Source organism: Salmo salar, chromosome 14, assembly GCF_965601325.2.
Source record: "Salmo salar chromosome 14, fSalSal1, whole genome shotgun sequence".
Taxonomy (NCBI): Eukaryota; Metazoa; Chordata; class Actinopteri; order Salmoniformes; family Salmonidae; genus Salmo; species Salmo salar.
Window position 1 is genome coordinate 85,063,818 of NC_138304.1, and position 26,909 is coordinate 85,090,726.

The window sequence follows — 26,909 nt, forward strand, 5'->3', positions numbered from 1 at the left end:
GACAGAGGGAGGAATAGAGAGGAGGAGACAGAGGGAGGAAGAGAGGTGGAGACAGAGGGAGGAAGAGAGAGGTGGAGACAGAGGGAGGAAGAGAGAGGGGGAGACAGAGGGAGGAAGAGAGGTGGAGACAGAGGGAGGAAGAGAGAGGGGGAGACAGAGGGAGGAAGAGAGAGGGGGAGACAGAGGTAGGGGGAGAAAGAGGGAGGAAGAGAGAGGGAGAGACAGAGGTAGGGGGAGACAGAGGGAGGAATATAGAGGGGGAGACAGAGAGAGGAATAGAGGGGTGGAAACAGAGGGGAGGAGAGAGAGAGGGGGAGAGAGGGATGAAGAGAGAGGGGGTGACAGAGGGAGGAAGAGAGAGAGGGAGAGAGAGAGAGGGGGAGACATAGGGAGGAAGAGAGAGGGGGAAACATAGGGAGGAAGAGAGAGGGGGAGACAGAGGGAGGATGAGAGAGTGGTAGACAGAGGGAGGATGAGAGAGTGGTAGACAGAGGGAGGAAGAGAGAGTGGTAGACAGAGGGAGGAAGAGAGAGTGGTAGACAGAGGGAGGAAGAGAGAGGGGGAGAGAGAGGGAGGAAGAGAGAGTGGTAGACAGAGGGAGGAAAAGAGAGGGGGAGACAGAGGGAGGAAGAGAGAGTGGTAGACAGAGGGAGGAAGAGAGAGTGGTAGACAGAGGGAGGAAGAGAGAGGGGGAGACAGAGGGAGGAAAAGAGAGGGGGAGAGAGAGGGAGGAAGAGAGAGTGGTAGACAGAGGGAGGAAGAGAGAGTGGTAGACAGAGGGAGGAAGAGAGAGTGGTAGACAGAGGGAGGAAGAGAGAGTGGTAGACAGAGGGAGGAAGAGAGAGTGGTAGACAGAGGGAGGAAGAGAGAGTGGTAGACAGAGGGAGGAAGAGAGAGTGGTAGACAGAGGGAGGAAGAGAGAGTGGTAGACAGAGGGAGGATGAGAGAGTGGTAGACAGAGGGAGGAAGAGAGAGTGGTAGACAGAGGGAGGAAGAGAGAGTGGTAGACAGAGGGAGGAAGAGAGAGTGGTAGACAGAGGGAGGAAAAGAGAGGGGGAGACAGAGGGAGGATGAGAGAGGGGTCAGATGAAGATGAGAAAGACTAACAAACCAGAAAGAACCGATTAACAGCTTTCTCATCCTCTGATGACTCTAAGCAGAGACCAGACCTTGGAGGAGTGATTGAGCTTGAAGGACAGTCATATTTTGTGGAACACGGGATTATACACCAACAGTCTAAAACACAGCAGTCTGTCTGTCCCTGGGCCCTGCATTGAGTTCTACCTTGAGACTTAAATGATTCCTGATGTCTCACAATGTCTCTGTATATCCTAGCCAACCCAAACCATGTGACCATGTGAAGAGAAAAGGAAGGACATGGTATAGTAAAGTAAATTACAGTATAGTATAGTATAGTATAGTATATATTGTATAGTATAGTACAGTATAGTATTGTACTGTATAGTATATAGTATATAAAAAAATTGGGAGGTCGAGCCCTGAATGCTGATTGGCTGACAGCTGTGGTATATCAGACTGTTTACCACAGGTATGAAAAAACATGTATTTTTACTGCTCTAATTACATTGGTAACCAGTTTATAATAGCAATAATTCACCTCGGGGTTTGTGGTATATGGCCAGTACACTAAGGGCTGTGTCCAGGAACTTTGTGTTGTGTCGTATGTAAAAACGGCATTTTACCATGTTATATTGGCCATAAAACACACCTCCTCGGGCCTAATGGCTTAAGTATAGAATAGTGTATAGTATAGTATAGTATAGTATAGTATAGTATAGTATAGTATAGTATAGTATAGTATAGTGCTCTGAACTGCAAACAAACCAAACAGTTTTCAATGGATGAATTACGAATTATAAACAAAATGATAAACCTTTGTTATCTGGTCCTTTCTCTTCCTGGCCAAGGGAAGTTGTGTGTTGAGAGTCAAGGTGTGTCAAAGAGGTGTTGTAGAGAGGAAATCGATGGAGGTAAATTGCTCTGGGGTGAGGAGAGTATTGATGCAGACAGAAGATCTGTTACTGCAGTCGTTGTTTGTTCTCTGTCCCCTACAGCCTTCCATTTCATGGCTTCTCCTCACGTTGCACTACGGCAAGAGTGAACAGTCCATAGAGCTCTCTTTCTCACTCTCTCTCTCTGTCTCTCTCTCTCTCTCTCTCTCTCTCTTTCTCACTCTCTCTCTCTGTCTCTCTCTCTCTCTCTCTCTCTCTCTCTTTCTCTCTCTCTCTGTTTAAGGCTTTCCTCACTATTCTGATCTGAATCTAATTTTGTCTGTCCCCCTGCTTGTCTCTCTGTCTCTCTGTCTCTCTGTCCCTCCCTCCCTCCCTCCCTCCCTCCCTCCCTCCCTCCCTCCCTCCCTCCCTCCCTCCCTCCCTCCCTCCCTCCCTCCCTCCCTCCCTCTGTCTCTCTCAGCAGGGAGGTAAAGGATCGTGGTGCTCTCTCCCCTGGCTCCCTACTTCCTCACGCATCATCATCGCCAACAAACCCTGGCTCCGATTGGTCCTTACCATGACAACCACCGCTGTTATACTTGTCATGGCAGTTTTCAACATGGTGAGGAACCAATTTACTGATTTTACTGGTTTTACTGGTTGATCTTGTTCGTGTGTGTGTGTGTGTGTGTGTGTGTGTGTGTGTGTGTGTGTGTGTGTGTGTGTGTGTGTGTGTGTGTGTGTGTGTGTGTGTGTGTGCCTGCGGAGGATGTGGCAGGCAAAACTGCCATTACAGCCTTGAAAATGATCACACTGGAATACAGCCCAGTATAACTTCTCTTCTCCCCTTTTCTTCCTCATCTCTTCTAAACCTCTTTCCAGTTCTTCCTGGAAGATGAGTTTCTGACCACACCCCCTACCATGAACCTGACCAATGACAGCATGCTCAGCTCCCACAGCCTCACCCACCTCACGGATGGGAATAAGTTCTACCTGCCTGTGAGTACATCTACCAGAGTAGGCACAAAAAAATGACAAATTACAATAACAAATAAATATAACATGGCTATATACAGGGTGTACCAAGTCAATGTGCAGGGGTACGAGGTAATTAAGGTAGTTATGTACTGTAAATAAAGGCAGGGGTAAAGTGACTAGGCAACAGGATAGATAATAGACAGTAGCAGCAGCGTATGTGGTGAGTGTGAAAGTGTGAAAGTGTGAATGTGTGTGTGTGTGTGTCTTATGTGTGTGTGGCCGTATGCAATGTGTGTGTGTTTGTTGGGGTGTAAGTATGTGTGAGTGTGTCGGTAGTGTCCCGTGTGTGTGCATAGATTCTGTGCAGGAGAATTAGTTAAACAAATGATCAATGCAGTTAGTCCGGGTAGCCATTTGATTGGTTATTTAGCAGCCTTGTTTAGCAGCCTTGTTTAGCAGTCTTTTGGCTTGAGGGTAGAAGCTGTTCAGGGTTCTGTTGTTTCCAGACACTGGTACAGCTTGCTGTGCAGTAGCAGAGAGAACAGTCTATGGCTTGGATAGCTGGAGGCCTTCCTCCGACATCAACTGGTATAGAAGTCCTGGATGGCAGTGAGCTAGGACCCAGTGATGTACTGGGACGTACTCACCGCCCTCTGTAGTGCCCTGCGGTCTGGTGCCTTGCAGTTGCTGTACCAAGTGGTGATGCGGCCACTCAAGATGCTCTCAATGGTGCAGCTGCAGAATGTTTTGAGGATCTTAGGGCCCATGCCAAATCTGTTCAGCCTCCTGAGGGGAAAGAGGCGCTGTTGTACACTTTTCACAACTGTGTGGGTGTGTGTGGACCATGTCAATTCCTTCGACCCGCTCCTCTAAAGCCCCATGGGGGGCGTGCTCACCCCTCCATTTCCTGTGGTCCACAATCAGCTCCTTTGTCTTGCTGACAAAGGGAGAGGTTTTTGTCCTGGCACCACACTGCTTCCTATTGGCTCCTCCCTATTGGCTGCTTCGTCATCAGTGATCAGTCCTACCACTGTTGTGTCGTCAACAAACTTAATGATGATGGTGTTGGATTCAGGAGAGGCGAGGCAGTCGTGGGTGAACAGGGAGTACAGAAAGGGACTAAGCACACATCCCAGAGCGGCCCCTGTGCGTGTTGATGGTCAGTGTGGTGGATGTGTTGTTGCCTACCATCACCACCTGGGGGAGGCCCATCAGGATGTCCAGGATCCATTTGCAGAGGGAGGTGTTCAGTCCCAGGGTCCTGAGCTTGGTGATGAGCTTGGAAGGAGCTTGGGAAGGACTATGGTGTTGAATGCTCAGCGGTAGTCAATTAGTCAATTCTTGTTCAAATGGGTGAGGGCAGTGCAATAGCGATTGCCTCGTCTGTGGATCTGTTGGGGCAGTATGAGAAGTGTGGTTCCAGTGTGTCTGGGATGATGGCGTTGATGTGAGACATGACCAGCCTTTCAAAGCATTTCATGGCTATAGATGTGAGTACTACGGGTCTAAAGTCATTTAGACAGGCCACTTTGGCGTTCTTGGGCACTAGGACTATGGTGGTCTGCTTGAAACAAGTTGCTATTACAGGGTCAGGAATAGGTTGAAAAGGTCAGTGAAGACACTTGCCAGCTGGTCAGCGCATGCTCTGAGTATGCGTCCTGGTATTCCGTCTGGCCCCACAGCCTTGCGAATGTTAACCTGTTTAAAGGGCTTACTCACATTGGCTACAGAGAGCAAGATCACATAGTCATCCGAAACAGCTGGTTCAGTGTTGCTTGCCTCGAAGCGAGTGTAGAAGGCATTTAGCTCATCTACTAGGCTCGCATCACTGGGCAGCTCACGGCTGGGTTTCCCTTTGTAATCTGTGATAGTTTTCAAGCCCTGCCACATCCGTTGAGCATCAGAGCCGGCATTATAGGGTAGAAGAACTGGAACGGCATTCAGAAGAACTGGAACGGCATACAGAAGAACTGGAACAGCATTCAGAAGAACTGGAACGGCATTCAGAAGAACTGGAACGGCATTCAGAAGAACTGGAACGGCATTCAGAAGAACTGGAACGGCATACAGAAGAACTGGAACAGCATTCAGAAGAACTGGAACGGCATTCAGAAGAACTGGAACGGCATTCAGAAGAACTGGAACGGCATTCAGAAGAACTGGAACGGCATGCAGATGGCGTTCACTCTCATAAGATGAATGGCCAAAATAACTGAAAGCCACACTCCCAATAAGCGAATATAACCGCATTGAAGCATCCTGCTGGGCACACACTGGTTGAATCAACATTGTTTCCATGTCAGTTCAATTAAGTGATGTTGAACCAACGTGGAATAGACGTTAAATTGACGTCTGTACCCAGTGGGATATTCTAACTGCCTACGCTGCTGACATCTACTTTGGGTCAGACCTGGGTTTCAAATATTTCAAATACTTCAGGTGAAAAACCTGCTTGATTCCATGGTTCTGTAGTGTACTGTATTTCATGAAGTTATAGTGTTCATCACTATCTTTCTGTTTTTATTAGTTCAAAACAGAACATTCATTTTACATCACTCCTTTGTGCAGTATTTTAAGTCAACAATCACATTTCTTTAACCAGGGCCACAAAAGTAATGTTCGTTAACATTGTCTATCAATAAACGTTCCTCTCCTTGTCTCCTCTCCTTGTCTCCTCTCCTTCATCTCAGGAGTCCAAAGTAGTTGAAGTTCATGGGAGGTTGGCTTGCATCTGGTGTGCTGTTGCAACTGTGTTTTTCTCTCAATTGCATTTGAATTTGTCGCACGACAGCCCTAGGCTTCCAACCTTGCTTTACACACTTCACACATATTCACTCGCTCCTAGCTATGTCTGAGGCAAGATGATCTCTGTCTGTTAGAAACAAAAACTCTGTCCTCCTGAGATTGAGTATTGACATAGTGTTTGTTATCAGCACCAGAGAGCAGCCTTGGTGACTAGGGCTCGATTAGCTTATTACTGATGTTTTACGCCTCAAGGAACTCATAAACCAACTGACAAAAATGTATGAACCAATCCAGCCCATTGTACCATCTTTCAGACACAGTTTTCCTTCTTATTTTTCATATTCTGTGTACAAATGTATCAATAGTTAACAATAATATTTTACACATCATTACCCTCCTCCATAGTGTCCAACACCTCAATCTTATCCCCGTTTTCTAAATAGACGTTCTTATAGACCCATTTATTTTGAATAATTGTGGTTTTCTACTTTTCACATGTCTGATACATGTGACCCTGTAGCCATTCACAGCCCACAATCTGATTTAATGTGGCTCCCACTTCTAGTTCAGGCTAAGCTTTCATTCACACACACCTCTCTTTGCCATTAGTCTTGACTGGGAGCCAATTCCCTCTATTATCTATTATCTCCTGGTACTATTTCTTTCTTTTTTCTCTCTTTTCTTTTCACATACACACCTCTCTTTGCTAATAGCCCAGACCCATGTCTCCTATCTTCTAAATGTAATGGTGTTTACCCTACTGCATAGCGGCCTCTATAAGCCAGTCAGTAATAGCTAGTCCTGATTCACTGCTCTCCACAGGCTCAGTTAGTCTTCCTTTCTTCCTTTCTTTCTTTCCCTCCTAATTGCTGTTCCTCCCTACCTCCCTCCCTACCTCCTTCCCTACCTTCCTACCTACCTCCCTCCCTACCTCCCTACACCCTACCCCCCTACCTCCCTACCTACCTCCCTACCTACCTCCCTACCTCCCTCCCTACCTACCTACCTCCCTCCCTACCTCCCTACCTCCCTCCCTACCTTCATACCTCCCTCCCTCCCTACCTACCTCCCTCCCTCCCTCCCTCCCTCCCTCCCTACCTACCTCCCTACCTCCCTACCTCCCTACCTACCTACCTACCTACCTACCTACCTCCCTCCCTACCTCCCTCCCTCCCTCCCTACCTACCTACCCTCCCATTGCCCTGTGTTGGCCCAGCTCTCCCCTAACGGACCATAATACTCCCTAGCCAAAGACCATTCAGTGACTTGATACTGAGCACATAAAGAGCAATATTCCCTTTTTATAGGCCACGATATACGATGTTCATTATAGTTTTGAGGGAAAGATGTTGACTGGACATTTTTGTGAGGAACTGTTGTTATGGCTTGCTATTCATTAAGTGGAGTATAGTCTGCAGTTTGACTCTCTCCATCTTTCTATATCATCTCAAAAGATGAAATATAACATCTCTCTGAGAGTTTTTTATCGACTTCACTTATCCTTCTTTCCCCCTCCTCTTTCTCCCTCTCTTCTCTCTTCTCTCTCCCCCCTCCCATATCCTCTCTCTCTGTCTCTCTCTCTCTGTAGTATTTTATCTACTGTTGTATCCTGGGTCTGGTGTCGTGTTCTGTGTTCCTGAGGATCAACTATGAGCTGAAGATGGTTGTAATGTTAGTTGCCATGGTGATCTACAACATCATCATCCTCCAGACACATGCGCCCCTGCTGGACGGATACAGTACTGCACTCTACAGCACACAGACACTGGACAGGTACACACACACACACACACACACACACACACACACACACACACACACACACACACACACACACACACACACACACACACACACACACACACACACACACACACACACACACACACACACACGGAGAGAGAACAGGTTAGAGAGACAGCGTTCCTTTTATGAAAACCCTGGTGTTAAACATAGGGTAGAAGCCAGAGACACACAGCCTTTAGGGAATGGCTTTGGAAGTGTGTAGGGTAGAGAGATGAGCAAGCACACCAGTGTTAATTTTGGCACTCTTTTTTAGATTTAAATAGTCTAGTCTGTCATTTCAACAGAAATATAATTTCAATAATGATTTAGTCTAGTTATTGTCAAAATTACAAAAACAGTGGGACATTTTTGTCAACTAAATGCCTTTTCTTTTTAGTCATATTTTGTATTGCCTCATTAATCTATACTAAACATAAATCACTGACTTCTATGTGTATAAACATACATAGCCTTGTCCTGGCAACGTATTTTCTGCATAAAATCCTATCGCGTTATTTTGTTCCCAACGGCCAAGTTGACAGAAGAACATAATACTCTGCAGCAGATAAAAACTACAGTCTAACATGTTGTCTAGAGCCACCAACTTTTTCAGTGGCACCAGCCCATGACTTGGTCGCACCTATTTTTTCCTGCGGTGTTATAATTCACCTTATAAAGTAATTCACAGTGCTTTAGACTGTGTAATAGAACAATAAGATGGTAAGCTATTCAATAAATACTTTTTTTTATCTAACATGTCCAAGCAGGAATGCATGATTCAGTATATGTTGATGTGCAACCTAATCCAGTGATTGTCATGAATTGTGAGTTCACAATAGGCTATTGGTTTAATATTTTACTGTTAAAATAGGGCTCTAGCATTTTCTGAAATGTTTTGTTCAATAGAGATGATTTTGACTACGTCTTTATGTGCTCTATTTGTGGGCTTATACACCACATGAAGAAGTGAAAACTCAAAACACATTAGCTGGATCGCTAACACTAACTATAATACCCACTGCTAGTAGTCATGTATTAATTAACATTAAAAGTAATGCCCTAAAAAACCTTTCAATTGCAGCCCTACTACCCTGTGCACTCACAATGGCCGATGGGCAATTGCGCATTTCGCGTGCTTTGATATGCTTAAAGCCATATCAAATATCTCGGTTGTAAAATAATTGCTGTTGACCTCAATATTAAGGGATGACAAATAAAAAGTATACACACAGAAAGCTGAGAACAACTGTAGCTTCTCCCAAAGCTATGTACACTGCTCAAAAAAATAAAGGGAACACTTAAACAACACAATGTAACTCCAAGTCAATCATACTTCTGTGAAATCAAACTGTCCACTTAGGAAGCAACACTGATTGATAATAAATTTCACATGCTGTTGTGCAAATGGAATAGACAACAGGTGGAAATTATAGGTAATTAGCAAGACACCCCCAATAAAGGAGTGGTTCGGCAGGTGGTGACCACAGACCACTTCTAAGTTCTTATGCTTCCTGGCTGATGTTTTGGTCACTTTTGAATGCTAATAATATTTCCCGAAGAGCACATCAAGTGGCTCGCTCAACAGCAGCGGGAAGGGCATAAATAAGGGCGCATAAATAAGGGCGCTCCAGCCGGTGATGCCTCCACATACAATTTAAGAAAATCATCAAGGATAACACAATAAAGCTTAAAAGCTTATTTCCATTGTGGTCCTTTTGAAGATGGAAGGGGGGGGGGGGGGGGAGGGGGAAGGGGGGGGGGGGGAGGGGGGATGGGGAAGGGGAAGAGGGAAGAGGGGAGGGGGGAGGGGGTTGGGGAAGGGGGAGGGGGGAGGGGGAGGGGGGAGGGGGAGGGGGGAGGGAGAGGGGGAAGGGGGAAGGGGGGGAGGGGGAAGGGGGATGCAACAAGGTATTGTAGTGGCAACAGACAATGACAGACAAAATTGTTGTTTGTTTCAATAAATTAGCTAATTAGTACAATTCCATTTCCTGATAAACAACATTGGACCGGTACATCTCCCTTGTCTCACATACCCCTAATATATACATCAATCCCGAACATATAAAACATTCAATCCATAATATATACAAGACAATCACAATATGATACACAATAGACACCAAAAGGCAGACCATATGCTATCCCATGCATTTTCTTCTCACCTTTGTACTATAGTCTTACGACTCACTTTGGAGACAAGCTACTATTTAGCAATTTTTTCAGTGAGAACTTGAAACTACTTTTAGATGTTATACATTTCAAATTCTTCGGAAGAATAGTATAAAAATGTTTCTTTCCCCATACCACCTTTAAATCTAAAAGGAACAGCATCAGTTTCACTCCTAGTGGAATAGTTGTGGTTATCCTGTACCAAGTTAAAGTAGTTGCCTAGAAGGCAAAGGCCAGCATCCCGGTGTCGCCTCTTCACTGTTGACGTGAAGACTCTCTCCTCGACTTTGAGCCATCTAAGGCTTTCAAAAGGGGAATGGTCAAGATGTGTAATTGCTGGAAGTTTAAGAATAATCCTGACTAATTTATTCTGAGATGTCTATTGTACCAGGAAGAGCACACATTGTCAAAGTGGTGCTGAACAAGAGCCCCAGCCAATGTCCCCCATTGCGTTCTTATCCAGATATTTGGAGGTTCTTGACAGAAACCTAATTTTATGCTTTACTTTGGAGATAACGTTTTTTGCCATGCTCTCACCTGTCAGATGGTTATCTAGCACACAACCAAAATAAGTAACAGAGTCTTTTGCTGTGACTACTATGTCACCTACTACCACCTTAAAATCAGGGGATTTCCTGTTTCACTTTGGACCCGAACAAGATGGCCATTTACTGACATTCAGAAGTTCATCACTGAGGGCTTTCTCAACCACATTTTGTCTTTGTGGGAAACCAACAGAGCAGAATCATCTGCATAGAGGAAAAGGTCACTGGCAGATTTCTGATAATTTATATACAACAGAAAGATGATGTCTCTTGAGGTCGGAAGTGTTTTTCCCCATCAACTTGTGGGTGCAAACACTGTCTTCTTCTGTGGAAATGTTGCATTTGGTCTTTTTTGAATCTACACAATAAAATGGGTCAAAACATTGGCCATTTTTTGTATAATACCACCTTTTTTCTCCCCAATTTCGATCTTGTCTCATCGCTGTAACTCCCCAACGGGCTCGGGAGGTGAAGGTCCAGTCAAGCGTCCACCGAAACATGACCCGAAAAAACCACGCTTCTTAACACCCACCCGCTTAACCCGGAAGTCAGCTGCAGCAATGTGTCGGAAGATATACCGTTCAACTGACGACCGAGGTCAGCCTGCAGGTGCCTGCCTGCCACAAAGGAGTCGCTAGAGCGCGATGAGCCAAGTAAAAAAAACCTGGCCAAACCCTCCCCTAACCCGGACGATGCTGGGCCAATTGTGTGCCGCTCTATGGGACTCCTGATCACGGCCGGTTATGATACAGCCTGGGATTGAACCCAGGTCTGTAGTGACGCCTCTAGCACTGTGATGCTGTGCCTTAGACTGCTGTGCCACTCAGGAGGCCCCATCGCCCCTTTTTCTCCCGGGAGCTTTTATCACCGGGAGAGTAGCCATAGAGAGTATGCCTTATTTCCATCAATGATTCGTTGCTGCTGTTGTGCCACCACACTGCCAAATTGCAAATAACACTGAAAATATCTCAATCTCTCCAAAAACTGTCCAGTCCACTTACTACTCAGATTTTAGTCACAGAGATAATTTAGTCTCGTCTCGTTTTTGTCAACACAAATAAAAAATTATTAATATTTAGTTATAGTTTTTTTCTGGGTCTATTGAGTCAGTTATCGTCTCCTCAATTGCCACTGAAAATACCACTATTTTAGTTGATGACATTAGCACTGAAGCACACATGCGCACACCAATAACATTGCATCCATAGCTGAAATGGTTTTTCCAGTTTAACCTCTTGAAGGGTTTAGGTGTCTTTTTAACAACTTTCCTAACCCTGACAGTCATTCCATCTGTTGGATATCCTAACTCTGGCTGGATTCCAATAGTAATTACACATCACTTTGAAAGCGAGCATAATATGAGTTGCAGGCCTGATGTGGCCTGTAAACCAGGAGTTTCCTAACACCACTGTGTTAGGGTAAAACTAGGCCATCAATAATGCCTTATGATATATGTATTGTCATATAGTTATGTTTTAATTATGGCATTCTTCTAGGTACCTACTTGGTGAAAGCCACAGGCCTTTAAAAGGAAAGTCTCCGTCACTAACAAATACATCATGGGTGGTAACACAGCAATTCACTCTGTAAAAAAGGCACCCTGGGAAGTACGCATATTACACCATACAGTGTTTTAACAACACCCCAAAATTCCTGTAACATTACAGGTGTTAATTTCCTTCACTGGGAAAGTGTTACAGCGTCCGCACTAAGCAAAGTGAGTCCAGTTTACTCTAAATCAAGTGTTATGTTTTACACTCTAGGCGTTGTGTATCACTCTACAGTAGAGTTATGCAAACATCACAATCAAGTTAATTGAAAAGGGGAACACTGCAATAGAGTTAAATCTTTAACACTTTCAAAAGTGTTATTTTAGCACCAGCTCAGTGGGACTGTATATACTACTTCACTGAAAATAGTGTACATTTTACACTTTCTGAGTTAAATGTACACCATTGATTTTGCTGTGCGCACACATACAGTTTTTAAACCTCCCGCTTTCGGCTGGATGTGTCAATGTGTAGTATATACATGCATAATTTATGAGCAGAATTACTGTCTTACCTCAATTAGCCATGACATCCCTAGTTTGAAAGCAACTATTTTTCTGGAAGCTGTGCTGCGCAATTCTTCCAAAATGTCAGTCAGCCCCCTAGCAATTTGAGTTGAACCAATGAGCTTCAGCCCCTTGCCATATGAGTGACAGCTAGTAAGAGGCTATCATGCACACACAGCAGAGTGAGAAAGAGAGCAATGATGTGCTGCACATATCTGCACATATGTGACATAGTGTGCAATTGTGAGCGCTACTTTCAGAACTACTGTCTACAAATATACAAAAGTACCGGAGAATCTCTTTAACACTGTTCCTTCCCTCTCTGTGATCTGTGTAATAATAGGCAAGAACTTATTAGGGAATGTCTGTCGAAGCAGTATTCCTCTCAACTGTCAATCAAAAGTTGTCACTATGGAATATAACTTTTTTGGCCGGGGTAATTGTTGCTGCAATCATGACTGACATTCTATGATATTGGGTTTTTGTGTTGATAGAGTGGAATTGATTTTGCTGATATGAGTGACAGTTAAAGAAAGAGGGAGAGAGAGAGAGAGAGAGAGAGGGGGAGAGAGAACAGAGCAGGAGATTCACTCCTGAGACCGATCAAGTTATTACATCTATAGAAAGTTGAGCTTTCAGCTGGTGACAGACTAATTCTTTTGTTGTTGTTCTTTCTTTCTTCCATCTCTTTTTCTCTCTCTCTTTCTCTCTCTACTCATCCCTCTCTTCTCAGGCCAGGCATTCTAAAGGATCTGAAGACGATGGGTTCTGTTTCTCTCTTCATCTTCTTCATCACTCTACTGGTGTTAGCACGACAGGTACCTGTTATAGCTATGGAATAACCATGTAGTAACTATGTAATAGCTATGTACCTACTATGTAACAACTGACTTCTGCCTGCTTCAGTGGTGGCACATGAAAATAGAATTCAGTAGTTCACACAGATGGAAGACAGAGAGAGAGAGAGAGACCGCGGGGGGGGGGGGGGGGGGGGGTAGGCCTGGGTGGGCCAATAGGAATAACATAACTTTTTAAGCCAGCATAATGTAACTTGCAGGCCTGATGTGGCCTGTAAACTAGTAGGTTCCTAACACCACTGTGTTGGGGTAAAACATGGCCATCAAAGTAAGGCCTTATGATATATGTAATGTATTGTCATAAACAGTTTAATTTTAATGATAACATTAGCCTACAGTAGGAACTCACTTGGTGAAATCCACAGGACTGAAAATTAACAAATTATCAAATTCAACAACCATGACTCTGTCACCAACAAATACATTCATGGGTTATAAATCTACAATTCACTCAAAAAGGCAAGGCACACAGGGAAATTATATTGGGGTGTGGTTTAGTAGGGGCGTGGATTTCAATTATTTATTTTTGGCCACCTGTCAGTGGAGGTGTTGTACCAGTTTAAGTGGTCTATGGTTATGTTAATTAAAGTGAAAAGATACAGCCATTTACATATATTTTGCATTGTATTGAGCCATCTTCATGGCATGAGGCAGAAACAGGAGAGGGGTCCCGAGTGGCGCAACGGTCTAAGGCACTACATCCTAGGGTTCAATCCCACAGCTGGCTGTGGCCGGGAGCCCCAAAGGTCGGCACCGTCCGGGTTTGAGAAAGGTTTGGCAGGGGAGGCTTTCCTTGGCTCATCACGCTCTAGCGACTCCTTGTGGTGGGCCGGGCGCCTGCAAGCTGACTTCAGTCGTCATTCGAACAGTGTTTCCTCTGACACATTGGTGCGGCTGACTTCTGGGTTGAGCGAGCAGTGTGTTAAGAAGCAGGCGGCCAGTCGGGACATGTTTCAGAGGATGCATGTCTTGACCTTTGCCTCTCCCGAACCCATTGAGGAGTTGCAGCATAAACAAGTGTTTAGAAATACCTAATTTACCATAAGTATTTAGACCCTTTTCTATGAGACTCGAAATTGATCTCAGGTGCATCCTGTTTCCATTGATCTTCCTTGAGATGTTTCTACAACTTGATTGGAGTTGACCTGTGGTAAATTCAATTGATTGGACATCATTTGGAAAGGCACACACCTGTCTATATAAGGTCCCACAGTTGACAGTGCATGTCAGAGCAAAAACCAAGCCATGAGGTCGAAGGAATTGGCCATAGAGTGCCGAGACAGGATTGTGTCGAGCCACAGATCTGGGGAAGGGTACCAAAAAATGTTTGCAACATTGAAGGTCTCCAAGAACACAGTGACCTCCATCATTCTTAAATGGAAGAAATTTCGAACCACCAAGACTCTTCCTAGAGCTGGCCGCTCGGCCAAATTGAGCAATCAGGGGAGAAGGGCCTTGGTCAGGGAGGTGACCAAGAACCAAATGGTCACTCTGACAGAGCTCTAAAGTTCCTCTGTGGAGACGGGAGAACCTTCCAGAAGGACAATCATCTCTGCAGCACTCCACCATTCCGGCCTTTATGGTAAAGTGGCAAGACGGAAGCCACTCCTCAGTAAAAGGCACATGACAGCTGCTTGGGGTTTGCCAAAAGGCACCTAAAGACTCTCCTAAAGACTCTTCTGATGAAACCAAGATTGAACTCTTTGGCCTGAATGCCAAGCGTCATGTCTGGAGGAAACCTGGCACCATCCCTACGGTGAAGCATGGTGGTGGCAGCATCCAGTGGTGTAAAGTACTTACGCAAAAACACTTTAAAGTACGACTAAAGTATTTTTTGGGGTGTCTGTACAACACTACATTCCTAAAGAAAAGAATGTACTTTTTACTCCATACTTTCCCCTGACACCCAAAAGTACTTGTTACATTTTGAATGCTTAGCAAGACAGAAAATGGTTCAATTCACACACTTCAAGACAACATCCCTTGTCATCCGTACTGCCTCTGATCTGGCAGACTCACTAAACACAAATGCTTTGTTTGTAAATTATGTCTGAGTGTTGGAGTGTGCCCCAGGCTATCCATAAATGAAAAAAGAAAAGAAAATTGTGCCGTTTGGTTTGCTTAATATAAGGATTTTTTTTATTATTCGTACTTTTACCTTTACTTTTGATACTTAAGTATATTTGTGCAATTCTTTTACATTTACTTTTGATACTTAAGTATATTTAACACCAAATACTTTTACACTTTTACTCAAGTAGAATTTTACTGGGTGACTTTCAATTTTACTTGAGTCATTTTATACTAAGGTATCTTTACTTTTACTCAAGTATGACATTTGGGTACTTTTTCCACCACTGGCAGCATCATGCTGTGGGGAAGTTTCAGCGCCAGGGAGTGGGAGATCAGGATTGAGGCAAAGATGAACGGAGCAAAATACAGAGAGATCCTTGATGAAAACCTGCTTCAGAGCACTCAGGACCTCAGACTGGGGTGAAGGTTCACCTTCCAACAGGACAACAACCCTAAGCACACAGTCAAGACAAAACAGCAGTCTCTGAATGTCCTTGTCACGGGTGTCGTAGGGATTGGACAAAAACGCAGCGGGAATTTTTTATTGAAGAAGGAAAACAAAAATAAACACGTATACAAAAACAACGACGAAACAGTCCTGTAAGGCTACTAGGCTATACAAAGAACAACTACCCACAAAAACCCCATGAAAAACACCCCTACTAACTAGGACCTTCAATTAGAGGCAACGAGGAACAGCTGCATCCAATTGAAGGTCAAAACAATAAACTAGACATAAAAATAGAAAAAATAGAAAATAGAACATAGAAATACAAAACATAGAACACAACCCAAAAACCCAGACAACACAAAATAAACACACCCCTGCCACGTCCTGACCAAACTACAATAACAAATAACCCCTAATACTGGTCAGGACGTGACAGTACCCCCCCCCCCCCCCCCCCCCCAAAGGTGCAGACCCCGGAAGCACCTCACACCAAAAATAAACACCAAAAAATAAACCCCAAAACCAAAAAAGAATCCTAACTAAAGGGAGGGAAAGGAGGGTGGCCACCGTCACCGACGGTTCTTGTGCTACACCCCCCCCCCCAACCTCCTACTACGGAGGTGGCTCAGGCTCCGGCCTTACTCCCCAACCTAACCTGTCCACCCCTGCTAAATGCTTATTATATTTTACCCCTTCCGAAGTCTCTGGGCTATGGCGCATCGCTGAAGACCTCGGGCTGATGCGCGTCGCTGGAGACCTCGGGCTGATGCGCGTCGCTGGAAACCTCGGACTGGAGGGCGACTCTGGGAGCTCCGGACTGGAGGGCGACTCTGGCTGCGCCGGTTCCGGACTGGAGGGCGACTCTGGCTGCGCCGGTTCCGGACTGGAGGGCGACTCTGGCTGCGCCGGTTCCGGACTGGAGGGCGACTCTGGCGCTTCCGGACTGTAGGGCGTGTCTGTCGCTTCCGGACTGTGGGCCGTCTCTGTCGGTTCCGGACTGTGGGCCGTCTCTAGATGGGGCACTATCGCCGGAAGCTCTGGACGGGGCACTATCGCTGGACACTCTGGACGGGGCACTGTTGCCGGACACTCTGGACGGGGCACTGTTGCCGGACACTCTGGACGGGGCACTGTTGCCGGACACTCTGGACGGGGCACTGTTGCCGGACACTCTGGACGGGGCACTGTTGCCGGACACTCTGGACGGGGCACTGTGGCCGGACACTCTGGACGGGGCACTGTGGCCGGACACTCTGGACGTGGCACTGTTGCCGGAAGCTCTGGACGGGGACTGCGCACTGAAGGCCTGATGCATGGGGCTGGCTTAGGAGGAGCCAGACTAGGGACACGCACCACAGGGCTAGTGCGAGGAGCAGAAGCAGGACGAGTTGGACTGGGTTGACGCACTGGAGGCCTGGTGCGTGGGGCTGGTACTGGAGGTACCAAACTGGAGACACGCACCCCAAGGCTAGTGCAAGGAGTGGGAACAGGACATACTAGACTGGGCTGACGCACTGGAGGCCTGGTGCATGGTTCTGGCTTTGGAGGCGCCAGACTAGAGGCACGCACCTCAGGGCTAGTGCGAGGAGCAGGAACTGGATACACCGGGCCATGAGTAGGCACTGGAGGTCTGGAGCGCACCTCCTGCACAACCCGTCCTGGCTGGATGGTAAATGTAGCCTGGCCACGCTGAGGAGCTTCCACCGATTGCACCGGCCTTTGAATGCTTCTTCTCAATACAGGGCACATTTCCCCATAGCTCGGTGCTTTCTTGACTCGTTGCTCCCCATAATAAGCACGGGGAGTTGGCTCAGGTCTCCATCCTGACTCTGCCCAACTCCCCATCTGCCCCCCCAAAATGTTTTTTGGGGGGATGCCTCTCTGTCTTCCTTAAATCCTCCATAGCCCTGGATAAACTCATCCTCATCTCCTTCCATGTCCATCCGTCTTCCTGTTGCTCCTTCCTCCGCTGCTTGGTCCATTGGTGGTGGGTAGTTCTGTCACGGGTGTCGTAGGGATTGGACAAAAACGCAGCGGGAATATGTATACTCATCTTCTTTTTTATTGAAGAAGGAAAACAAAAATAAACACGTATAAAAAAACAACGACGAAACAGTCCTGTAAGGCTACTAGGCTATACATAGAACAACTACCCACAAAAACCCCATGAAAAACACCCCTACTAAATAGGACCTTCAATTAGAGGCAACGAGGAACAGCTGCCTCCAATTGAAGGTCAAAACAATAAACTAGACATAGAAATAGAAAAACTAGAAAGTAGAACATAGAAATACAAAACATAGAACCCAAACCAAAAACCCCGACAACACAAAACAAACACACCCATGCCACGTCCTGACCAAACTACAATAACAAATAACCCCTTATACTGGTCAGGACGTGACAGTCCTTGAGTGGCCCAGCCAGAGCGCGGACTTGAACTCGATCGAACATATCTCAAGACACCTGAAAATAGCTGTGCAGCACTGTTCCCCATCCAACCTGACAGAGCTTGAGAGGATCTGCAGAGAAGAATGGGAGAAACTCACCAAATACAGGTGTGCCAAGCTTGTAGCGTCATACCCAAGAAGACTGTAATTGCTGCCAAATGTGCTTCATCAAAGTACTGAGTAAATAATACTTACGTAAATGTGATATTTCAATATCTTTATTTTTTTAGCAATTTGAAAACATTTCTAAAAAACTGTTTTTGCTTTGTCATTATGGGGTATTATGTGTAGATTGATGTGGGGAAAAACCAATTTCATCAATTTAAGAATAAGTCTGTAACGTAATAAAATGTGGAAAAAGTAAAGTGGTCTGAATACTTAACGAAGGCACTGTATATTATGTCAATTATATATATTATGTTATTATATTATGCATATTATGTATTTTATCTGGTGTGTTTTGTTTCCTGTTTGGACCCCAGGAAGAGTATTGTCTAATTGGGGATCCTAATAAAATAGTAAATACTAAAGGTTTGAGCATGTCTGCTGCCAGTTCCGAAGTCTTTATAGACGCTTATATAAGAGCATGTGGCGATAAAGACTTTAAATATTATTGTAATGTCCTTAACCCAACACTGAGTGACATTGTCAAGAGATACAGACCTCTAGGTGTAATGGTTAAAAATACTAAATTAGGTTTTATTGTCACTTGTTAAATCCACTTCAATTTGTGTAGATGAAGGAGATGAGAAAGGTTCATTCTTAAAACTACATCCATACTTCCATTATGTTTTTCAACCGGTACCAGTTATCTTCAGATGAGTCCCATGACACTGCTGGGAGTCGTCGAGCAAAACGGAGAACGTCATCGTGTTTGTGAGAATCACCCCTTTCCACAGTGGGGTCACATTAGTTTGTGGCCAAAACAGTTCAGATGCTACAAACAAAAGTTGGCACATTGACGGTTCCGTGGGGCCTCTAGGGGCCGTAGACCACCATCTTGTTCATGAGCATCTCATCTTTCCATAGACTGGTCATATTAGTTTGCAGGTCAGACGTTTTCGTGAGAAGACCGATTTACGGGATGTCTCATGGTCTGACAAACACCGCTGTAGCTTGGCCACTTTCCACCACTGTCACGGCTTCCATCGTGGATATGAAAGGACGACCAAGGCGCAGCGGAAGTGTGGACACTCATGTTTCTTTAATTTACAAAAAAACAAGCAAAGTATCCACCGAAAAACAATAAACCAAAACAATAAACAGTACTTACAATGGTAACAGTGTGGCAGGCTCAAACCAACGCAGTGCACACAAACAATTCCCCACAACCCCCAGTGACAAACAACTCCTACATATATGACTCCCAATCAGGAACAACAATTCCCAGCTGTTCCTGATCAGGAGTCACAAGACACACACAAGACTGCCACGTCCTGACCCCCAAACTACTACACCAGCTCCATCTGCTGGTCAGGACGTGACAACCACAGATATCTGTAGCTTAAACTGAGAGATTTTGATGGGGATTTTTTTGTTTTATGTTACTTAGATTGAAGCACCGGTGCAGCAATAGACTCTAGCCTCTCCGGGCTAGGCGGGACGAAATCGTCCCACCTACGCAACAGCCAGTGTAATCCCGTGGCGCGATTTTCAAATACCTTAGAAATGCTATTACTTCAATTTCTCAAACATATGACTATTTTACAGCATTTTAAAGACAAGACTCTCGTTAATCTATCCACACTGTCCGATTTCAAAAAGGCTTTACAATGAAAGCAAAACATTAGATTATGTCAGCAGAGTACCCAGCCAGAAATAATCAGACACCCATTTTTCAAGCTAGCATATAATGTCACAAAAACCCAGAAGACAGCTAAATGCAGCACTAACCTTTGATGATCTTCATCAGATGACACACCTAGGACATTATGTTATACAATACATGCATGTTTTGTTCAATCAAGTTCATATTTATATCAAAAAACAGCTTTTTACATTAGCATGTGACGTTCAGAACTAGCATACCCCCCGCAAACCTCCGGTGAATTTACTAAATTACTCACGATAAACGTTCACAAAAAAACATAACAATTATTTTAAGAATTATAGATACAGAACTCCTTTGTGCAATCGAGGTGTCCGATTTTAAAATAGCTTTTCGGTGAAAGCACATTTTGCAATATTCTCAGTAGATAGCCCAGCCATCACGGCTAGCCATTTAGACACCGACCAAGTTTAGCCCTGACCAAACTCCGATTTACTATTACAAAAGTTTGATTACCTTTGTTGTCTTCGTTAGAATACACTCCCAGGACTGCTACTTCAATAACAAATGTTGGTTTGGTCCAAAATAATCCATCGTTATATCCAAATAGCGGCGTTTTGTTTGTGCGTTCAAGACACTATCCGAAGTGTAAATAAGGGTCACGAGCATGGCGCAATTCGAGACAAAAAAATTCTAAATATTCCATTACCGTACTTCAAAGCATGTCAACCGCTGTTTAAAATCAATTTTTATGCCATTTTTCTCGTAAAAAAGCGATAATATTCTGACCGGGAATCTGCGTTTAGGTAAACAGAGGAAAGAAAACAAAGCATTCGGTCGACGCGGGCACGCGCCTGAGTCTCACAGTACTGTAACCAGCCACTACCCAAACGCGCTACTTTTTTTCAACCAGAGCCTGCAAAGCCACGATTCAGCTTTTTGCCGCCTTCTGAGAGCCCATGGGAGCCGTAGGAAGTGTCACGTAACAGCAGAGATCCTCTGTAATGGATAGAGATGGCAAAGAAGGCCAAGAAATGGTCAGACAGGGTACTTCCTGTACAGAATCTTCTCAGGTTTTGACCTGCCATTTGAGTTCTGTTATACTCACAGACACCATTCAAACAGTTTTAGAAAGTTTGGAGTGTTTTCTATCCAAAGCCAATAATTATATGCATATTCTAGTTACTGGGCAGGAGTAGTAACCAGATTAAATCGGGTACGTTTTTTATCCAGCCGTGTCAATACTGCCCCTAGCCCTAACAGGCTAGAGAAGGATTTTTAAGCCTTGAGACAATTGAGACATGAATTGTGTATGTGTGCCATTCCGAGGTTGAATGACCAAGACAAAATATTTAAGTGCCTTTAAACGGGGTATGGTAGTAGGTGCCAGGCGCACTGATTTGAGTGTGTCAAAAACTGCAACACTGCTGGGTTTTTCACACTCAACAGTTTCCCTTGTGTATCAAAAATGGTCCACCACCAAAAGGACATCCACCCAACTTGACACAACTGTGGGAAGCATTGGAGTCAACATGGGCCAGCTTTCGACACCTTGTAGAGTCCATGCCCTGACGAATTTAGGCTGTCCTAAGGGCAAAAGAGGGAGGTACAACTCAATATTAGGAAGGTGTTCCTAATGTTTTGTACACTAGTGTTAAAACACTTCCTAGTGTTAAAAATACTTTATACATTGGTGTAAACTATATGTACTTCCTGGTGTTAAAATAATATATGAGGTACTATTGCATAACACTCAAAGTGTTAATTCCCTAATACTTACAAAGTGTATTAATTCAACACTCAAAAGTGTGGACCTGTATAGACACTGGGCCAGTGTTCAATTTGACACTGGAGATTTTGCTGTATAGGGTACACTTTCATGATAATTGAATGATTTTTGCTGGCCCTGGCATCAACAGATTTCTGCCTATGCCACTGCTCTGGGGTACCATCCATCACAGCTGTTCAGATTCAGATGTCCTGGAGAGTCTTGTGTACCCAAATATACCGTCCCCAGTGGACAAGAGCTGGCCCATACAGTTCCCCCTGTTGTCAAACTGGGTTATAGTCACCAGAAGGGTAGGGGCTGTGTTTGGGGATGACGCACATGTTTCATTTAATTGCAGTATTTGGTTAACTGTATTTTAAATGATTTAACATTTTTTGCCTGTTTCTTTATTTTAAATCCTTTCTGGAGGTGTTAAATTGTCCTCCCTTGCAGCATCTGGCTGTAAACATGAGGTAATGAAGAACAGATGAATGATTCATTAATTAACCATCATTAGCTAGTTGCCTACTAAACAGCCTCTCATAATACCACTGTTCCTGCCTGGCCTAGTTACTAGGCCTTCTCAACTCTTCACAAGGGTGACCTAGCTAGCACCCATTCACATGCATGCGTGCACGCACACACACGTACGTAGGCGCTAGCCCACAGGTAGCCATAAGCTCTAACACAGAGCACAGAGCACAGAGCCACACACACACACACACACACACACACACACACACACACACACACACACACACACACACACACACACACACACACACACACACACACACACACACACACACACACACACACACACACACACACACACACACACACACACACACACACACACACCCCGGGGCGTTTTGACCTTCATCTCGGCACCCGGCTGACCTATTTAGACATGTTTAGAAGTCCCCCAGGTGTGGATAACCAATGAGAAATCAGCGCCTACTTTATGCTAATCAGGCTGGTGTTCAGCGCTCCCTGAAGCGAAGACAGCAACGCTGCTATCCTCTGCTTTAGTGTCTTATTACTAGAGCGTTCATTTCCCATGAATACAAAACATGCTCTGAAGGGTCAGTTGGTGAGATAGTCCTGCGACCCAAATGGCACCCTAATCCCTATAATAGTTCACTAGTTTTGACCAGGGCCCTTGTCAAAAGTGGTGCACTATAGGGAAAAGATTGCCATTTTGGACGGAATCTCTTATTCCGCCTTTAGATTCTCTCAATGGCAGAGGGAGATGGGAGAGAGATGATTAGTTGAGAGTAAGAGGATTGTAGACCTATGGGGGAGAAAAATGGCGAAAGTATTATTTTCTTTTTCCATGTCGTTAAAGTTATGAGAATGTGAAGCAGTGACTTTCCAAGTGGACAATTCAAATAAATTTCACTTTGAGAACAATGTGTTTGACCTATGTGTTCTGTTCTTCTCTTTCATCGTTTCATAAGTATAGTGAATAGTGAGTCAAGACCAGTCTCCTTTCAACTTGATAAGTTCAGCAAATTCCTGAAAATGCATCACCTACATTTACAGTAATAAAATCAAATTTCAAATCAAATTTATTTTTATATAGCCCTTCGTACATCAGCTGATATTCTCAAAGTGCTGTACAGAAACCCAGCCTAAAACCCCAAACAGCAAGCAAAGCATGTGAAAGAAGCACGGTGGCTAGGAAAAACTCCCTAGGAAAAACTCCCTAGAAAGGCCAAAAACCTAGGAAGAAACCTAGAGAGGAACCAGGCTATGAGGGGTGGCCAGTCCTCTTCTGGCTGTGCAGGGTGGATATTATAACAGAACATGGTCAAAATGTTAAAATGTTAAAATGTTCATAAATGACCAGCATGGTCAAATAATAATAATCATAGTAGTTGTCGAGGGTGCAACAAGCACGTCCGGTGAACAGGTCAGGGTTCCATAGCCGCAGGCAGAACAGTTGAAACTGGAGCAGCAGCACGGCCAGGTGGACTGGGGACAGCAAGGAGTCATCATACCAGGTAGTCCTGAGGCATGGTCCTAGGGCTCAGGTCCTCCGAGAGAAAGACAGAAAGAGAGAAAGAGAGAATTAGAGAGAGCATATTTAAATACACACAGGACACCGGATAAGACAAGAGAAATACTCCAGATGTAACAGACTGACCCTAGCCCCCCGACACATAAACTACTGCAGCATAAATACTGGAGGCTGAGACAGGAGGGATCAGAAGACACTGTGGCCCCATCCGATGATACCCCCGGACAGGGCCAAACAGGCAGGATATAACCCCACCCACTTTGCCAAAGCACAGCCCCCACACCACTAGAGGGATGTCTCCAACCACCAACTTACCGTCCTAAGACAAGGCCGAGTATAGCCCACAACGATCTCCGCCATGGCACAACCCAAGGGGGGGGGGGGGGGCGCCAACCCAGACAGGAAGACCACGTCAGTGACTCAACCGACTCAAGTGACGCACCCCTCCCATGGACGGCATGGAAGAACACCAGTAGGCCAGTGACTCATCCTCTGTAAAAGGGTTAGAGGCAGAGAATCCCAGTGGAAAGAGGGGAACCGGCAAGGCAGAGACAGCAAGGGCGGTTCGTTGCTCCAGCCTTTCCGTTCACCTTCACACTCCTGGGCCAGACTATACTTAATCATAGGACCTACTGAAGAGATAAGTCTTCAGTAAAGACTTAAAGGTTGAGACTGAGTCTGCGTCTCTCACATTGGTAGGCAGACCATTCCATAAAAATGGAGCTCTATAGGAGAAAGCCCTACCTCCAGCCGTTTGCTTAGAAATTCTAGGGACAATTAGGAGGCCTGCGTCTTGTGACCGTAGCGTACGTGTAGGTATGTACGGCAGGACCAAATCGGAAAGATAGGTAGGAGCAAGCCCATGTAATGCTTTGTAGGTTAGCAGTAAAACCTTTACTAAACCATCACATAGTTGGTGCTATTGTTGGTAAACCTTTACTCAAGCGTAGTCATAAAATGATTTATTATTTACTTTATTACCACTGTATCTTTACTGTCTCTGTGTCCTCCTGTTAACAGAATGAATATTACTGTAGGTTGGACTTCCTGTGGAGGGACAAGTTCAAGAGAGAGTGTGAGGAGATCGAGACCATGGAGAACCTCAACAGGGTTCTACTGGAGAACGTTCTACCTGCCCACGTCGCAGAACACTTCCTGGGACGCAACTGGAAGAACGAGGTGGGGCAACGACCATTCACAGAACATAACCTTGAGAACTCAGAACCACAGAACAAAACAAATTCTTATTCTAGAACTCTTTCTAGACAGGGCTGGTCCCTGCTGTTCTGCCGCCATAGGCGAGACCAAAAAATGCCGCCCCGCAAAACTAGAATAGTCCCAGTAAGCAGACGTATTTTCCTGACATTGAAGTTAGGTTCAATTTAGGTTCTGAATGAAAGGTGAAAAATAATTTCCGTATATTTAAATCTTTTAGGACGTTGAAAAGGCATATTCTCCGGACGTTGAAAAATACTTCTTTTCCAGATGTTTAAATCAAGTTAATGTTCAGTTCTGAATTAAAGTTTACATTTTTTTTCTTCTAGTCTTCTATGTTTGGGCCAAATCAAGGCTGGTCAAGACCAGACAAAATCTGAACCAAACATATCCGTGGATGTGGAAATCAAAGCCGGTCCGGAATTGCACCAAAAAAATATGTACAAAAGGCGTCGGCGTCGATCCGTGCTTACTGAGGTGTAGCCTACAGTGTTGTCTGAAATGGACTTTTATGAATGCCCATCTATGTGGTAAGCCTACTATTTGTAAAATACAAAAAAAAGACATCCGGACAGGACCAAAAACAGACGTCCAAAAGACGTTGGCTCGTACTCATCTAAAAAGCCCTTATGCCACTGGTTGAGAGAAATTCTCATTGTTTTTGGGCAGAATTAAGTGAGGATAATGTGTTGTTGTTGTTTGAGGTGCATCTTGGCCAGTTTAGCTCAGAAAATGCCTCCCTCGTCAATCTGCCACCATAGGTGGCCGCCTAATCCTGCATAATGAGCGGGCCGGCTGTGTTTCTAGAAGACACAAAATAAATGCATTCTAGAACTAACTTTAGAACCACACATTCTAACCCTATTTTGGAATTGCACTGATCCATTCCACTGACCTGTGTCTGTGTGTTTGTTTCTCTAGGATCTGTACCACCAGTCGTATGAGTCGGTATGTGTGATGTTCGCCTCCATCCCAGACTTTAAGGAGTTCTACACAGAGTCAGACGTCAACAAGGAGGGCCTGGAATGTCTCAGACTCCTCAACGAGATCATCGCTGACTTTGACGAGGTGAGTTACTCTGTCCTCATTGGTTTCTTATCACTTCTGTCACACATCTGTGTAGGAACAATAAGGAGGCCTGCATCTTGTGACCATATCATATCCATACCATATCAGAGAGATAGTTCGGAACAAGTCCATGTAAAGCTTTGTATGTTAGCAGTAAAACCTTGAAATCAGCCCTAGCCTTAATAGGAAGCCGGTGTAGAGGATAGCACTGTAATATGATCGATTGTTTTGGTACTAGTCAAGATTCTAGCAGCCGTATTTAGCACTAGCTGAAGTTTATTTAGTGCCTTATCAGGGTAGCCAGAGAGAGTAGAGCATTGCAGTAGTCTAATCTTGAAGTGACAAAAGCATGGATTATCATTTCTGCATAATTTTTGGACAAAAGGTTTCAGATTTTGGAATGTTAAGAAGATGGATATGTTTGTCAAAAGAGAGATCAGGGTCCAGAGTAACACCGAGGTCCTTCACAGTTTTATTTCAGACGACCATCAAGATTAATTCTCAGATCCGACAGCAGATCTCTTTGTTTCTCAGGACCTAGAACTAGCATCTCTGTTTTGTCCGATTTTAATAGAAAAACATTTAATGCCATCCACTTCCTTACGTCTGAAACACAGGCTTCCAGGGTAGGGAATTTTGGGGCTTCACCAAGTTTCATTGAAAACGTGTGTGTCGTCTGTATAGCAGTGAAAATTGAAATTATGTTTCCGAATGACATCACCAAGAGGTACACTGAGTAAACCAAACATTAGGAATATCTTCCTAATATTGAGTTGCACCCCCCCATTTTCCCCTCAGAACAGCCACAATTCTTAGGGGCATGGACTCCACAAGGTGTCGAAAGATTTCCACAGGGATGCTGGCCCAAGTTGACTCCGATGCTTCCCACAGTTGTGTCAAGTTAGCTGGATGTTCTTTTGGTGGTGGACCATTCTTGATATAGACAGGAAACTGTAGTGTGAAAAACCCAACAGCGTTGCAGTTCTTGACACAAACCGGTACGGCT

The 26,909-nt window shown here is 44.8% G+C and overlaps 1 protein-coding gene across 2 annotated transcripts in view; it reads left to right on the top strand.

The window, feature by feature from the left end:
• The window catches only part of LOC106570343 (adenylate cyclase type 2), a 94,403-nt gene that overhangs the window by 63,242 nt on the left and 4,252 nt on the right, over window positions 1–26,909 (top strand). The window contains exons 16-21 of one of the 2 annotated variants that reach the window (XM_014142541.3): window positions 2,434–2,574; window positions 2,835–2,951; window positions 7,264–7,448; window positions 12,964–13,048; window positions 24,641–24,799; window positions 25,757–25,903. In XM_014142541.3, coding sequence (XP_013998016.1) covers window positions 2,434–2,574; window positions 2,835–2,951; window positions 7,264–7,448; window positions 12,964–13,048; window positions 24,641–24,799; window positions 25,757–25,903 — 834 coding nt within the window. The remainder of the gene's footprint in view (window positions 1–2,433; window positions 2,575–2,834; window positions 2,952–7,263; window positions 7,449–12,963; window positions 13,049–24,640; window positions 24,800–25,756; window positions 25,904–26,909) is intronic. The other variant, XM_014142542.3, reaches the window with a different exon arrangement.